Source organism: Lissotriton vulgaris, chromosome 12 (assembly GCF_964263255.1).
Source record: "Lissotriton vulgaris chromosome 12, aLisVul1.2, whole genome shotgun sequence".
Taxonomy (NCBI): Eukaryota; Metazoa; Chordata; class Amphibia; order Caudata; family Salamandridae; genus Lissotriton; species Lissotriton vulgaris.
This window is the reverse complement of record NC_141700.1, coordinates 266,238,551-266,255,627: the sequence shown is the minus strand read 5'-3', so window position 1 is coordinate 266,255,627 and position 17,077 is coordinate 266,238,551. Positions and strand designations below refer to the sequence as shown.

The 17,077-nt window shown below is 43.7% G+C and overlaps 1 protein-coding gene across 1 annotated transcript in view; it reads left to right on the top strand.

The window, feature by feature from the left end:
* Positions 1–17,077, top strand: part of INSRR (insulin receptor related receptor) — a 736,218-nt gene that overhangs the window by 687,631 nt on the left and 31,510 nt on the right. Inside the window, exon 17 of the mRNA XM_086945015.1 lies at positions 6,425–6,654. Within this exon, the coding sequence (XP_086801141.1) occupies positions 6,425–6,654 (230 nt within the window). The remainder of the gene's footprint in view (positions 1–6,424; positions 6,655–17,077) is intronic.

Genomic DNA, 17,077 nt, shown 5'->3' with positions numbered 1-17,077 from the left:
TGTTGACGGTGTCAATAAATGTGTTAAAAAGCTGTGTTAGTATGGGAGCCAGGACCTGGCAACAATTTTTTTAGAACATGGGAGAGAAGCCATCCGGGCCCTGTGACTTAGCCGTTTTGAGATGGGCTATCGCTGCAACTACCTCATCCACTTGGATAGGACAGTCTATGTGAGATGCAGTGGCCGCCGGTAACTTGGTCAGCTGCACGTCTTGGAAATAAGCAGCCAGGTCTCTGCTGGGGGAGTCTCCCTCCATATACAGCCTGGAGTAGAAGGCGCAAAAGGCTGCTGTGATTTCTGAGTCTGTCTGGACTATTGTCCTGGACAGGGCTTTAATTGCTGGGACCGACCCAGAAATGTCTCTTTGGTGCAAATTGTGGGATAACCGGTAGCCTGAGCGGTTGCCACTGAGCATCTGTAATCAGGAAGTGATCAATACGGGCATAGGTCTTATGAGCTACAGAAAAGTATGAGTAGTCTTTATTGGAGGGGTGTGTCTGCCTCCATACATCATTAAGAGAGCTATTCATAAGCCATTGATGTCCATTCTGTGAGAGAGTCCCTGCTTGTGTTGTGCATTGTCCAGAGCAGTCTAAGATTGTATTCATTACTAGATTCAGGTCTCCCCCAATCACCACCTCTCGGTCGGGTGTGGCTAATACTTGTGGAATGTAGCTAAGGAAGGAAGCACTCCTGATGCTCGTTCGGTGCGTATATAGACACCACTGTGAATTGTGTATGGCCCACCTGTAGTCTAAGCCCTAATGCTCTGCCTTATTGTTCAGCTATGATTTCAGTAACCTTTCCTTGAAGCTCTGTGCAAGTAGAATGGCTACCTCCTTCTTTTTATATGAGTACGAGGACGAGTATTGTCTAGGAAACCTAGGAGAGCGCATGCGATTGGTATCCTTGGTGAGCAGGTGAGTTTCTTTTAATAAGTAAATATTCCGCCCTCCGCCGGAGTGGTCTAGGTAGGATAGGATCGCTTTGCACTTCACCAGGCTATTGGGACCTCATACATTGAGGCTCACTAGACGGATGTTATGAATCCTAGTAGTTTAAGATGCTCCCTTGCCCTTGGTCACTCTACCCTTGCCTTGTTGTACGGGTTTCATTACACTTCCCGCCCACATAGCGCTTTGGTTGGTGTGGAGGAGAAAAAGAAAAAAGAAGACAAAAAGACCCCATTAATAAACACAATGGATACTTTGAATAAAAGGAAAAACGGCAACAGGAGACCAAAGTCTGACGATCCGACGAGTTTGGATGAGGCGTGTTCAGCTAAGATAGAACTGCTCCAGAGAAGCATCTCCGAAGAGACCCCGTGTGGGTCCACTGGTCTCGTGGAGGGCGGGTCATCATGCAGGTCTATTGACCCTCCGCTCCTCCGCCACCTCACCTAGGGCCTCGCTGGGCCCATCCCAGCCCCCGGGGGCTGGCTCATTGCCAGCTCAAGATGCTGTTGAGAGGGAGGATTCAGAGGATAGGGCCTACAGTACTGCCTGCCTCTCTTTGTTACGGTTGTTTGTCACCTTCTACCAGGTTGGTTGTTGACATTTAGGAGAGGTGGGTTGATCCTCTGAGTCTGCCTGCATATCGATCTGTAGAAGAGCACAGGACTCTTTGAGGGATCTGATCTGGTGCAGCACCTCTTCATGTTTGAAATTGATTTGGAAAGGGTGACCCCAGGCATAAGGTATATTGGCTTTCTGGAGATGTTCCGTGGGCGAAAATCCCTGCGTTTCTGGAGGGTTATCCTGGAGAGATCTGGAAAGAAGGTCGGGAGTGGCCTTTGAAGTGGACTGGATATGAATCCCTGGCTTTTCTGAGTATGTCTTCCTTAATCTGGAAATTGTGGACACACACCAGAATGTCAGCTGCTGGTACTTTTCCTGGTCTTTCAGGACCTTTCACTGTACCCGGTCCAATTGTAGTGGAGAAGTTTCTGGGAGGCCTGAGACATGTCGAAGGAGGTTCAGTGACATACTTGCATAGATTGGGGCCTTATGCTTTGGTTGGCACACCTCTTATCCCTGTTATTCCTCAAAGATCTGTTGTCCAGGTCCTAATTATGCACGTGAAGACCTAATTGTTGATCTTTTAGCCTTAAAACCTCTTGCTGGAGCCAAGCTACCTCACCACTCAGCTCGATTCTCTGACTTCCAGCTCAGCTACCCTTTCCTCCACCTCGTCCATATCCCATCGTACTTCCCGGAGGTCGGAGACAAATTTGGTTTTCATTGCCTGCAGATCCGTGCGCAAGGAGGAGAATAGTGATTCCATGTATGCTTCGGAGATTGGGCCCTCCCCATCATCTAGTCTTTGAATTGTGGATGTATCCTCTGTCCCGAGCCCTTTGTTTTTCCATGCAGTTCTTTGATCGCTCCTTCTTTGTCCTGGTCCCGACCATAATGTCCAGGTCTGCAGTCTTAATTTCTACTGGGCATGCCATTCGGAGTGCTAACACAATCCCGCCGGCTGGCCGAGTCTCCGGGTCTTGACGTGGATGCTGTCTTTTCCTTGTGTCCTATCCCTGATAGGTCTCAGGGGGGGGGGGGGACCCCGGGTCGTTTCAGGATGTTATCTGGTTGAGGGAGTGGTAGCGGTGCCCACCAGAGCCCTTAGTGCAGTCTGAGTGTGCAGAGAGCCCCCCACTCCGCTCCAAGCCCCGCCATCCCTCCGCGCATCGCCTCTACTAGCAAGCTTCACACAAGGCGAGTCCCAACTTGAATGGTGGTTGGCTGCTCGTGCCCAGCTTGCAGCATCAGGTCTGGGATGGGGACGGGACCCCATGTGGTGCGGAGCCCTCACTCTGCCTGGGGTCGTCCTGCCACTCGTCTAGACAGGCCCCTACCCCTGCCTCTGAAAAAATGGTAGTGGGCTAGTTATCCTTGGGTCCTTATAGGAGGTGGAGATGAGAGACAGGGCCTACCTCTAACTCCGCAGTCCCCCGCATCTTGCCTCCGACCTGGTCACCGCCATCAGGGGTACCCGCCCACTTAGGCAGTCTTAGGGCTCGTGGGCCCCGGTCGGAGCGTTCTCCCTCATCAGCATCTTCACTCTGGGGCACTCACTGCTGGGGGGGCCTCTCCCAGCACCTCCGGGTTCTTCTCCAGCACCAGGGGCACCTACTCCGCTATCGGGGAATTTGCCTTGTTACTGGGGATGGGTCCCGTGCTGTAGGCCTCTGCGCTGGGCCTACTTATGAACAGGTGTGCCACGTAGGCTTCTAGCGTTTCGTGTTCCAGGGCCTCAATGCTGTCACCAGATCTCAGTCGGCGCTTTCTTTGGTGACTGGAGAGTCAGTGCCGTGGGGGGAGACCGTCTCGCCCCCTAGTTCCACAGCCTCTGTGTTGTGTTCTGTGGTACCACTGGTACCACTACCACTGGTTTACTTGGCATCCGTGTGAGAGGCCAGCGCAGCACTGTAGACTATGCTCCGATGCACGCTAGATCTCCAGGGCTCCGGTTGATGAGGCCTCCGAGGTCTGGGCCTGGAAACAGGTGCTAGGTCCTGGCCGCTGCTGTTGTTTAGAGACCGACTGGTCAGCAACTCGGGGGCAGGGGAGAGGACCGTCCCGCCCCCCCCTTGGCTCCACACCACAGGTCTGTTCACCCTCTGAATCAGGGTAGGCTGTGCTCTGCAGGCCTTGGCCGCGCCCCACAGCTCCGCTATACGCTGTTTGTCGGGGCTCAGAGCCCTGGTCTTCTCCGCTGGGCTCTGCTAGTTCCTCTCACCTTACAGCGCCAGTATCCTCTCCCAGGGCACTGGAAGTGGGCCGGCGGGTGCGAATGATGTGCTTTTGAAGTTGGCGGCTCGGAGCAGTTAGGAGACGCGTCCTAGCCGCCTGCCATCTTGGCAACGCCCACGAAGTAGTCAAACTTTAAAGGAAAGTCTTTGTAGTGCACAGGACCCTGCCTTTCCCTGACCTGGCTCCAGGAACACTACACGGGGGAGGAGACAGCTTTGTGTGAGGACAGGTACAGCCCTGTTAAGGTGTCGGTGACAACTCCTACCACCCCTCTACCTCCGGATGACCCATCAGCCTGGTGAAGGGCCATCAGGATATGCAGTGTTACAAAAAACAAGGGAACCCAAAAAGTATAGTATAGGGACCTTGGGCAGTATCATGTTAGAGAGAACAATGGTCCCTATTTTCAAAGGAAGCATCACTTATATACAGTAATTATACTCTAAATAGGAAGTATGTCTTTTGTCCAGCCGGACAAGAATTTGTTTTGCAAATATATATAAAATTAAATTGTTAGAAACATTCAGTAACAAGTGGGCACAGCCGTAATCCACGAAACAGTGAGACAACACAACGAAGCACAGAATAGCCAAAGGGCAAAGTGAAATACGTCTGTACACTCCTATTTGAAAATTTTAACAGACTAAGATCATTTTCTTATACACCATTGCACATTACAATATTGCATAGTCATATTGCATATGGCGTTTTTTTATGTCGACGACGTGTCAATGCCACCACTAGATACTGGGCTTCATCCTCAGGACAACTTAATATTTCATTGTTGTCTTTATGAATTTACAATTGCACTATGCCTAAATAGCATTACTGCAAATTGGATCAGAAGCGGGCGCAAGGGCTCGCGGTCACAAAGGGCGGTTAGCCAGCTGGTAGGGATCGTGTTAGTTCGGGAGTCCACTTTGATTGTCAGGATAAGGATTCCTTACAAGTGCACAATCGCACAGTTTCAAAATCAGGAGCTCGATGGCTGGTCCGGCTTCAGCCTGGTGAAGGGCCATCAGGATATGCAGGGCACACCTCATTTTCCTTTGTGTGACTTTCTAGAGTGAATTCACAAACAGCCCAACTGTCAGCCTAACCAGACGTTAATTCTACAGGCAGAGATACAGAAAGGTACAGCAAGAAAATGTCCACTTTCTAAAAGTGGTATTTTCAAACACACAATTTTAAAAACAACTTAAAGATGTATTTTTATATTCTGATTTCAGCGAGCCCAAACTGCAAATCTTCTTCTCTTCCCAATTAAAAGTTACACTTGTACGATGGTACGAGGAAGCTCCAATGATAACCTATGGGAGAGACAGTCCGTGAATTGTGAAAAATGAAATTGGCAGTATTTCACTATAAGGACATGCAAAACACCCCAACACATATCAAACTTTCACATACACTCCACCCTGCCCATGGGGCTACCTTGGGCTTACCTTAGAAGTGCCTTAAATGTAGGGTAAGGTTTATGCCTGGCAAGTGGGTGCACTTGCCAGGTCGATATGGCAGTTTAAAACTGTACTTACAGACACTTCAGGGGCAGGCCTGAGACATGTTTATAGGGCTACTCATGTCGGTGACACAATCAGTGCTGCAGGCCATGAGTAGAATTTGAACTACAGGGCCCACACAGTGCACTTTACTATGGACTTACTAGTAAATCAATATGGCAATCATGGATAACTAATCATAATCACAATTTACGCAGGGAGCACTTGCACTTTAGCACTGATCAGCAGTGGTAAAGTGCCCAGCCTACAAAAAACAGCCAAAAACAAAATGCAGCACATAGTAAAAAACAGGAGGTCAGAAGCAAAAATGACGGGAAAAGCATGCCAGGTCTAACACCTTGAAATTTTTTAATGTAAAACGCTGTTCTTCAAGGGTGTAAAAAGCAAACACAAACATCTGTTCTGCCGGGAGCCACCTTTAAAATATAGTCCCAGGACTTGTAAACAGCTCAGAAACTAGAACTTCAGGGTCAGCCACTGTAAAACACTGGTTTCATGCCTTTCATTCTTTAAGCATTTATGCAAAAACCATGAAATGTAATTAGCTAGGCTAAATTCTGCTTTTCAACTCTATTGAACAGGACATCCTTAAAGAACGTAAATACATTTAACAAGGAAATGCATAGGAATATGGTGTGGTCTAACATTTGCTGAGATTTGACTGTATTTACTGGTAAATTTGTGGGAAAATATGTATTTGGGGCACTATATGGCTGTTGTTGGGGCAGTATCTTTAAAAAAAAGTATGTTTAGAATGTGAAAGTGATCTTAGATCGCACATTATATACTTATGTTTAAAAATTTGAATTGATGACACTGATGGGAAAACTGTTTAACTTTATAAAAAATAATTGGGTTAGAATTGTGTACTTACACTCTGTGAGAGTATTCCATTCAGGACTGTAAAAAATTGGCCATGGCTTTGATTTGAGCTTTTCCATGATCCTACGGCAGTAGAACGTGGATTTCTCACTAAAATAAAAATTTGGATGAAAGGAGACATAGGGGATGAGACCATGTGACGTGTCTTTGCACACAAAGTAGACCACGGTTGACTGGAATAGACAACAGATAAAGGTGCTTCAAGTATAAGTGATATAAAGACGTGTCTGATAGCTGTTGACCTTCACATCTCTGGTTTGTTTTTCAAAGTGTACGTCCCAGACGAGTGGGAGGTCCCACGCGAGAAGATTCACATCATCCGTGAGCTGGGCCAAGGCTCCTTCGGCATGGTGTATGAGGGCATCGCCAAGGGCATTGTCAAGGATGAAGTGGAAACAAAGGTGGCGCTGAAGACTGTGAATGAGCTGGCCAGCATGCGGGAGCGCATCGAATTTCTAAACGAGGCTTCAGTCATGAAGGCGTTCAACTGCCACCACGTGGTACGTACACGCGGGTCCGAAGAGAGCTGCTGAGGGCCTATTTGCCTCCCTTTTCTGAAGAGGAGTTGCACTTATTATCTACATGTCCAAAATCTGTGGTAGAGAGCTTAATCGGGTTAGGCACCCTCAGAAGATAATGTGTAGCAAATTGAGGGTATCAGGTTTCAAATTGCTGTGGGCTGACCTCTTTCATCTTTTCGAGGTTGAGCAAATAACTGTAGCTAGTGATTACACCACTTCAAGGTTTAGGTGATGAAGTACCTAGGAGCATACCTTTCTCATTATTTGTTGAGACCGTCTTTTTAACGAATGTTGTCATCGTCATTAATTTGTTTACCAATCTGTTACATATATTTTATAATGTAATATATGGAGTATTTAATTTCAAAGATGGCCTTAACATGAAGATATCCTCTGTACTCACTCTAGGCGACCTCCTCATGATCACCTTTCATCTTGTTTGTCTACTGCATGTTGAAGCAGACCTGTCAGTGCATATATGCATGTTTTATGCATGTTTACTAGTGAGAGAGCATCAGATGGCTGTAGACGTTGGTGAGGAGACCGGTGAGATCATGTAATAGTGGCTCAATGTAAGAGGGAAGGTCCTCCTCACTAAGTGTACTAGAAGGAAATTTGGGCCAGGAAACTATTGGTGATGATGAATGAGGTGTTCTATAAACAGATGTCTCTTCAGTTACTTTCTAAGCGGAGTAGAGGAGGTGCAAGCCTGATGAACAGAGCGATGTTTCATTTTCTATTGCCTTTGGTTACTTTCTTTATTTGTCCTGTCTTCTTGTAATGCATTGAGCCTTGAATACATTCAAGATGATGGGTGAAAGGGACGTGGTCTAGTCTCTGGAGTCATTTGAGATGTGAAGCAACTCAAAGGATGTTCTGCAGAAGGGTTAGGTGGAAATAAACACTAAAAAGAAGGCCATTGCCATTATTCAAAACTAAAAGGATCAGAGCTTGAACAGTGGTTCAGAAGTCTCCATCCAGGAGATAATGTTTTGCTTACTGTAGGAGTGAGATTTTCTACCACTGTGTTTTTCTGGTGATCTGTGTTTTGAAGGAGAGTTTGGTGTCAATGGTAAAGCCATAGACTTGCAACTGTCATTAGTGCAGCGGTGGAATTGCATCAGGGCCCATAGATTACAAACACCTAATTATGGCTGTCAATTTCTACCAAACAAGGATGTTTGTGGGCATTTTCCTCCTTTGTCTTAGGGCCCACGTATTTGCTGCAAAGTCACAAAAGCCAAGTAGTTGTGCATTGTGGCGAGTTGTGTGAAGCATTTATAATACATGTTGAGCAGCCACTTCTGGTATGGCATTTATTGGCTTTGGAGAATGTACATTATCTTGACTAGGTTTAGTTTCAAGAAGGTATTTTCTTCTATGATGGACAGGCATTCTTTAAATAGTCAACTTCTTTGACTATGAAGACTTAATTACCATTGAATGGCTTCACAATATTGTTTAAAGTTGATTCCACAGTTGACGATGAAATTAAGAGTAGTTCCAATTATAAGTTGAGAATGGATTCAAGTGCGACCCTACAGCTTACTGCCAGCTATTGAAATCCTGAGGTGGCCGTCTTGACAAGCTGAGGGTCAACAGAGATATAGAGGACAATCAAAGTATTGAACCAGAGAATCCGCATTTGCCAAGAGAAAATATTGATTAGACCTGGATTGTCAATGGAGTTGAAGGTTGCTGACTAGTCAAATAGGAAAACTATTTGAGGTTTGCTCTTGTGTGTGGTGAGAAGTGTGTGGTCCATAACTTGGATGGTGCCTGTGCTAGTGCTGCAAAATACCCTGAAGTCTGAGTGATAGTCACCTAGGAATTTATTTTTGTGTGTTTGCTGTCTAAGCTGGACATTGCAAAAAACACAGTTGATGGACAGAATGCAGAACAATGTCTTACATTCACCCCAGTACAAAGATCTGGGCTTAAATCCATTGTTTTTTTGCACTCCACACCACCCTAGGTCAGACACTGGCTATATGCAAATCAGCCTTGACCCTGTGCCTCATGGGAACAGTCCAGCCCGAACTACCAAGCCATGTCTTTCCTAGACCGGAATCAAGCATCCAAGGACCGGTTTCTGGCTATCAGCCTTCTTCAGCCTGGATAGCTTGACTCCAGTGATGTTTAGAGCCTGGGACTCACGTCTGAGCATACCCAGCCCACTCGGGGTGAAAATGGCAAAAAACACAGTTGATGGACAGAATGCAAAACAATGTCTTGCATTCACCCCAGTACAAAGATCTGGGCTTAAATCCATCGTTTTTTTGCACTCCACACCACCCTAGGTCAGACACTGGCTATGTGCTATGTGCTGAAGACGGCTGGAATGCCAGAAAACGGTCCTCGGAAGCTTGTTTCTGGTCCAGGGAAGACATGGCTTGGCAGTTCGGGCTGGACTGTTCCCATGAGGCACAGGGTTAGTCTGATTTGCATATAGCCATGTCTGAACTGGGGTGGCAGAGTGGGCCAAAGAACGGTGATGGATTAAACCCAGATCTTTTGACTGGGTGTGAGTGTTTGATTGATTCAGATGCTCCGTCCATCACCACCCCCTTTTGTACCGTTTTTTGCCATCATAAGTGTGGCAGGGTATGCTCAGATGTGAGTCCCTTGCTCACTTTGCCACTGGATTCAAGCAAGCCGGGCTGAAGACGGCTGGAATGCCAGAAACCGGTCCTCGGAAGCTTGTTTCCGGTCCAGGGAAGACATGGCTTGGCAGTTCGGGCTGGACTGTTCCCATGAGGCACAGGGTCAGTCTGATTTGCATATAGCCATGTCTGAACTGGGGTGGCAGAGTAGGCTAAAGAACTGTGATGGATTAAACCCAGATCTTTTGACTGGGTGTGAGTGTTTGATTGATTCAGATGCTCCGTCCATCACCACCCCCTTTTGTACCATCTAAGCTGGACAGCAACACCATTTATAACCTTGTACCAAAGAATGTGAGGTGGTCGATTGGTCAGTACTTAGCTAAGTTGTAGTGGTCTCGGTTTACTTTTTTCTATAGCAGGAACATTGTCCAGTTTTTAGGCTGTCTCCAATTATTTCTTGTTTAAGTGAGCTGATGGATACATTCAGAAGTGTGGACATATTTTTACCAATGAGGGAGTTCAGGCTATGTAGGAAGTGGGGTATTAACATAGGTAAAGGTAGTTTTCTTGAAAATGATAAGAATTGTGATAGGATCATCATTTTATTTTAAGCTATGTGTGTTATTGTGGAGGTTTATTTTGCACTGCTTGTAGACTGCCTGATTTTGTTGATCTTTTCTTTTGAGAAGATTTTGATGTCTTTACTGTGAGATTCAGTGGGTAGTCCAGCAGTATCCCAATTGCATTATGTCTCAGTTATTCTCACACATTGAATTTAGAATGCTGGAAAACAGTAGTCAAAGACAAACTAGCACACAAAGCATTCTGATTACAGAGTCAATATACAATGAAAAATAAATTCCTAGGCAACAAAATTATATCAATATGATTTATGTATGTAATAATAATGAACTCAGTGTAACAACCAGAGTACAACAAATGCAAAGATTTTGTATCAGTTATTCAATACTCTATCAACACATTTGTAAGCTAAAAACACAAATTATTTAAATTTAAAAAGCATCATGATCTTAATTGTTTTATACATGAGTGACATAAGTGGAATCACAAATAAATGGAAACACAATTAAAAACCAAAAGTGGCAGAATAATGATCCTTCGCGCTTTTCGGCGTAAAGTGCGCCATCGTCAGGAAATGCCACAAATAACCTGAAAATAATAAAAAATATACTAAGAGACAATTCACATTGATAAATTACATTGAGAAAAACATACTATATATCACTCTTCGTTTACAATGTTGACTGCCTTCATGTGAACCAATTAAACTCAAAGAAAATGAAAGGAGATAAAGAGTGAATACATGGAGTACAAGATAAAATATAGAACTTGATAAGAGCTAAACATCCCACTTCCATTTGTTTGCCACCAAGGTGATGAAAATTCCTATTCAAGAGCTTACTTTATATGTATAGACAACTGGCATGGGGCACGCTGAATTTGAGATTCCCTGTATATTGTATTCTGTGGATCAACACCATAAAAATACATTAGTAAACCTTCTAGCGACAACTCAAGAAAGTCGCCTGAATATCAATCTTAGGCTTATTTATGGATTCTACCTTTTATTATTCATGACCGGTTGTTGGATGTATCACCCTAATCACCACCTATTAATGTATATTGTCACTTCCTGTTCAATATTTGAACGTGGACTTGTGGGTAATCTAAGAGGAGAAAAACTACAATTTATTATGTTGATTCCGCATAGTTTGAATAAAATGTTAACTAGTCTATATCTAAAATTAGTTTACCTGATATTTAGTACGTTGCGTGTCATGATAAAAATTAAGTGTGGTAGTCCGCGTTGATGGCGAACAGCCAGTTAGTGGGGATAAATTCCTGTTTTAAAAAAATATAAGAAAGAGACACGTCAAACTAAGAAAGGTCTCTAGCTACAAATTTCATTAAAAACGTATATATTTTAAAGAGGGCGCTACTCTAATATTCAGTATAGCAGCTTACTATTTTTTTACCTCTTCAATGATATCTCAATGCGTGAAATGTGCTGTGCCGAAGAGCTACGGGCGTCTTGACGGTTGCGTTTTTATTAGCTGTCTGACCTAGATACTCTATGGTCTTATATATTAGGAGCGCCTGAATGAAAAACAGTCACAGGGTAATGACGGCTTGACGTCAAGACGCAAAGTTTTACGGGTGACCAGTCTAATTAGTTGTTGCGTTATCTAATGCCAGAACAGGTAAAAACCAACTAGACTGTGAACCTACCAATTATGAATGTCATTGTGCTTATTTCCTAACTGAAATTGACGTGGATTCCAAATAACAACATGATTAAATATAAAAATAGGGCAAATAATTTACAATTGCCGCTATAAAGTGTAAAATAGTTAGTCTGCAACTGTACTGGTTATTAAGGAAAAACTTACATGAATACTAATCGGCCAATACTATATGCAGAGTTCCAAATTAATCATGGTATATATTAAATTTCTCAACCACTAGTATCAGCAGAGTTCCACAATAATCCAGCTTTACATTGAATTTATCAGGTAATTCGTGTTTAACCCATTTTTTAATGTATTAAATGAGAAACCACCTTTATCATCTTGTAGGTTAATCTTTTTTAACATTCGCCATCATATTTCTTCTGCTTTGTAGTTGAATTCTAAGAAGTGTTTTGTTCTACAATCTGTAAGGTTCAGCCACTGAAGAAACTGTGATTATCAGTTTCTTCAGTGGCTGAACCTTACAGATCCAAATCTTAATTTTACTGCACACAGCAGCACAAAAGAAGTTGAATTTTTAGACCTCCTAAATAGACATCATCTAGGTATTCTAGAAGTGGGTCTGTTTATTAAACCCATTGCAAGAAATACTTTATTACATTTTAAAAGGTATCATCCATGCAGTCAAAAACAAGGTATTCCTTTTTCCTAGTTTTTAAGACTTAGACGAAATTGTACAAATATATCTGATTTTGACAAACAAGCTGTTGGAATGAAAGTTAAGTTTTTAGAAAGAGGATAGCCCCACCGGCTGGTGAGAGAATCATACAAACAAGCAAGATTCTACGACGGAGATCATCTTCTCGAATCCACTAAGGAGCCTATAGCTAATCAGTTGGTATGTGTTACTAAACATTTTGCTTTTAACACCAAAGTTAAACACATTATCAACTTAAATTGGCACATTTTGAATTGTGATCCTGAGCAAAAGAGAAAACTCGAGAAACCCTTATTTGCATATCGTAAAAACAAAAACCTTAAAGACATTATTGTCTATTCACGTTTTAATTCCCAATCGCTGAGTCAACCCTATATTCAGAATTCTATTAATGGCAGTACACCCATTAAAGGAACTGTCAAATGTACCGCCTGCGAATCGTGCAAGACAGTTCTAGAAGGAGAAACTATGACCCACTATCAGGGCTGGACTGGGAACAGAAACCGGCCCTGGCAAACTGCTCAGCTGCCCCCCCTGGGGTGAGGGGGGAGTGCGGCCGAGCAGTTTGTGAGGGCCGGTTTCAGACAATTTTGTTACAGTGGGCCAATATTGCCGACCCCCGGTGAAAAAAACGGCCCCCGGGGGCCCAATACCGGCCCCCACCCTAGCGGCCCACCGGGGAAACACCTGGTGCCCGCTATGGCCAGTCCGGCCCTGCCCACAATGGGTTTAAGATTCAAGCAACCCACATGCAGAACTGCAAAACACGAAATGTGATTTATCTAATCCTCTGTCCCCACCAATTAGGCTATGTTGAAGAAACATTTAGAGGGGGAAATCCAAGATGGCGGGTTGAAGACGCCACGGAGCGGTAGCGTAGTTGGAGGCTCCCTGCTCCCCTATCAATCACGAAAGAGAACTTCAGAAAATTACTCGGAGACTCAAAATGAGATACGAATAACCTAACAAGCACTCGTTTACTCAGCAGGCTGCTGAATGCTGCGGTTCTTCCAAGAACGACATCGTTGGAGGTTGCTAGCCGCTCGACTTCCAAGGACGTCCCAGTCCGCAGGATCATGGCTTGGCTGCTTTGGTTTCTCGCCATCAACCACTCTCTCAGCTGCCCCGTGTGCCGTGAGTGCACCAACGAACGGCGAGGGGCTGACTTCTTCGGCAGCGCTTACTATAGCACCGAAAAATGCACAAGATCGACTCGGGCGGGTAAGTGTGCCGTGACGGAGATTTTAACCGCTACAGAAGGGGGAGACATTGTTGCTGGAAAAATACCGCAGGCAGCGGCGGCTATACTTGCTTCCACAAACTGCTAATCTCCGAGAAGCCCGACCCGCAGCTAGGTAAGCAATTAATTTATGCCCCACTGTTTACGGTAACAGATAAATAATGAATGCCAAGGGCGGTGCAGGGAACAATGCGTGTGTTGGAAACACTGTTGCTCCCCTTAAGAACGATGTTGCACTAATCTCAAACACAGATGGAGCTTATAATAGCATTGTTCTCAAAGTTAATATCACTAAGCTGTCTAACGGATCTAGTTTAGACTCGGATGTAACAAACAAAGGGCTGCCCAGCAACAGAGAAGATATTAATTTGTGTGTTGAGAAAGACTCGATAACTACCAGTGGAGCAACTATAGAAGATTCTGACACTTGTGAAAATGCGGCTAGACCTGCTGAGTGTGTTAAACTAGTGTCTGTACTTTCACAAAGGGATGACCAAGCAGAGACATTCGTAGACTCTAATCTAAGCCCAGAAGCACTCAGCATGATTCCTTCGGCTGAATCTGAGACTTTTGAATCTATTGGAGATCCTGTTGCAAAAGGGGTATTGGAGATGATGGATTGTACGATGAACAGTGCCGCTGCCAACCTCAACAGCGGTGATGAATGTTCAAAAGATGATTATGAAGAGCTGGAAGAGGAAGATGATTTAACGAGCTCCCCCTGCAAATGTGGCAAAACAATTAGGGCGTAAAAAGGGGAAGTCTAAAGCGAATAATAAATCAAAGAAAGGGAAGAATACTAATGCTTCTACTCTCTCCACTACAAGTTCCACCTCGAATATACGAAGGAAGCCTATTAGCGAGGAGAGTCCTCTTCGTAAATGGATTCAGGCAAAAGGAGGGGTTAAGAATATGGTACTACGCTTATCAGGCAATAGCCCCACGGAGGGGGAACATTCGAAAGATTGTGCTACAACTAGTGATCATAATTCACCTCCTCCCATCTCACCCGTTCTACCGGCAGTTTCACTAACATTGGCAAGCCCTGTATCAATTCCTTTAAACAAAACTAAAACTTTGTCAGAATCTAGCTGTGCTATAACAACAACAACATCAATAAAAACCGTTGCCACAATGGAAACAAATTAAACAGATCCTGCCGCCCCACTCATAACCTCAATTGCTACAACAGATAATCGTGATAATGATAATGTCGCCAACAACACTAGTTTGCCGGCTCTAGCAGCTTCAGAAAATCCAGAGGCTAACTTCTCCCATTTCAATATGATAATAAAGACCCTAATGGAACACCGACAGGAAGGACAACAGCACTTCCTACAGCTGAGAGAAGACAATAGTAAGATGCAAAATTCTTTATCAGAAGTGACCAGCAAGCTTGGTGGGATTATACAAGAAATAGAAGATCTTCAACAAAGGGTGGTGGGCGTTGAAGAATTATCTGCTCGCACAGAGGCTTTAACCCTTCAACATGATACGCAGATGGTGAACTTACAGAGCAAAATAGAAGACATGGAGAATCGTCAAAGGAGGCAAAATCTCAGACTTTTTGGCATACCTGAAGGAACAGAAGGGGCAGATCCGCGAGCTTATATCGTTAAATTATTCCAGAAGGCTTTTCTAGATTTGGCAGACTGGGACTGGGATTCACAGCTCCAAAGAGTACATAGACTTCCAATAACTCACAGAAACCGTGAGAGCAAATTTCCCTGTTCCTTTTTTATCTATTTTGGTAATTTTTTTACTTAGGCAAGCTGTAGCGTTTAAAGCTAGGCCTAACACTTCTGTTACAATAGAGATTATAACTTTTTTGTCAGATCTGATTTGAGTAAGGCCACAATGGAAAAAAGGTGGAAATAACGTCAGCTTATTGATCCTTTCAAAGCACAGGGGGGTACAGGCGTTCCTCCAGGAGCCAGCTCGCCTCAAAGTGGTTAAGGGGGGCCACAGCAGAGGTAGCACTCTCTAAATTTGGTTAAAGAATATCCAGGGGGAAAAGAATGTTAACTTTGTATAAAAAATCATAGTGTTGACCTGGAAAGTGACTTGACTTGATATATTGGAAACCTGGCTCTCTTCTTTTTCTTTCCGTTTTTGCTACTATGATAGTAGACGCTAGTTTAGGAGGGCCAACATTGCATTTTTTTTTCTTCCCAAGTCTGTCTCTTTGTCTGTTTCTCTTTATTCATATTCTTTTATTCACTATTTTTGTTCTCTTTTATTTTTCTTTCCTTTGGTTGATACTTCTCTGATAGTTCTCTGATTAGAATGAATTGTAATTGATTGAAATCATTAAAGAAAATTATTAGTTTATGTTCTTTTGTGAACGAGGGTTTGTAGGGGCGGACTCCGATGCTGCGTCTCGGCAAGGCTGCCTTTCCAGCGGCAGCAGGAAATGGAGGGGTGTTTTCCCCATAGGGACAAATGGGTGGGGGGTAGTATGGTTTGGGGTAGGGGGGTTTGGGCTTTTGGGGAGGGTAAAAATGACAACACGAGAATTAGAACTATGGAAGAAGATTACGGTGAAATATTCATATTTTTGTACAGAGCAGAGGGATGCAATCTATTTAGGTAATGTATCGGTTTAGATGTTTAGCATGGAATGTCTCAGGCCTTAACAGCAAGAACAAGAGGCACTTAGTCCAAGAAGAGCTTAAAATGCATAAACCCCATCTAGCCTTACAGAAACACAGGAAATTATTAGGGCAATTAGGTTACGAGCTAGTAGTTTGTTCTACATTAGGTGCCTCTATTAGAGGTATTGCCATTCTGAAACAAAAGCAATTAAGACTAGAAACTATTAAAACTGCTGTCGATAAGTGGGGCAGATGGGCATCTGTTCAAATAGACTTGGAAAATTGCAAATATGTTTTTTGTGTGGTATATGGACCTAATATTGATGATCCAGCTATGTTTGATTGTCTAAATGTCGAATTGTTGGACTGGGAAGGAGAACTTATAATTATGGGAAATTTTAATTGTGTAATGAATTATGAGTTAGATACCACCAGGCGCAAGGCGCCTTCCAACGGATGCGCAAGACATCAGCTGCCATATTAGAACTTAGAACTACATAATATAAAGGATGCCTGGTGGACTATATACCCCAACTTAGGAGGGTACACTTACTTTTCTGCGCCCCATAAACTATGCTCAATCATAGATATGGCCTGGGTTTCGGATAGGACTCTAGACTCTACTACTATAGAGATATGTCCAAGGGTCACCTCAGACCATAACCCTATCCTTCTTTTTTTTTAACATCGCATCAAAGAAGCAGGGCCCAAGGCTATTTACATATCCTAGATATTTATTACTAGAATCAGTATTCATCTCACGACTTAAAGAACATATTATAGAATTTATAAAACTTTATCTCAATTCTACTTCACCTATTTTTGTTTGGGATGCCTGCAAGGCTAGTATTAGGGGCTTTGCCCAACAGTTTATTTTGAGACAGAAATTAGAGCGTAGAAATGAGATTAAAATCATGACGTCTAACATTTTGTCATTAGAAAATCATTTAGCGGAAGCCCTGTGCCAAGGCTCGCAAAATATTGTCGAATTAAGACTTAAAATAGTGAGTCTTCAGTCTGCCACGAAAAGCATA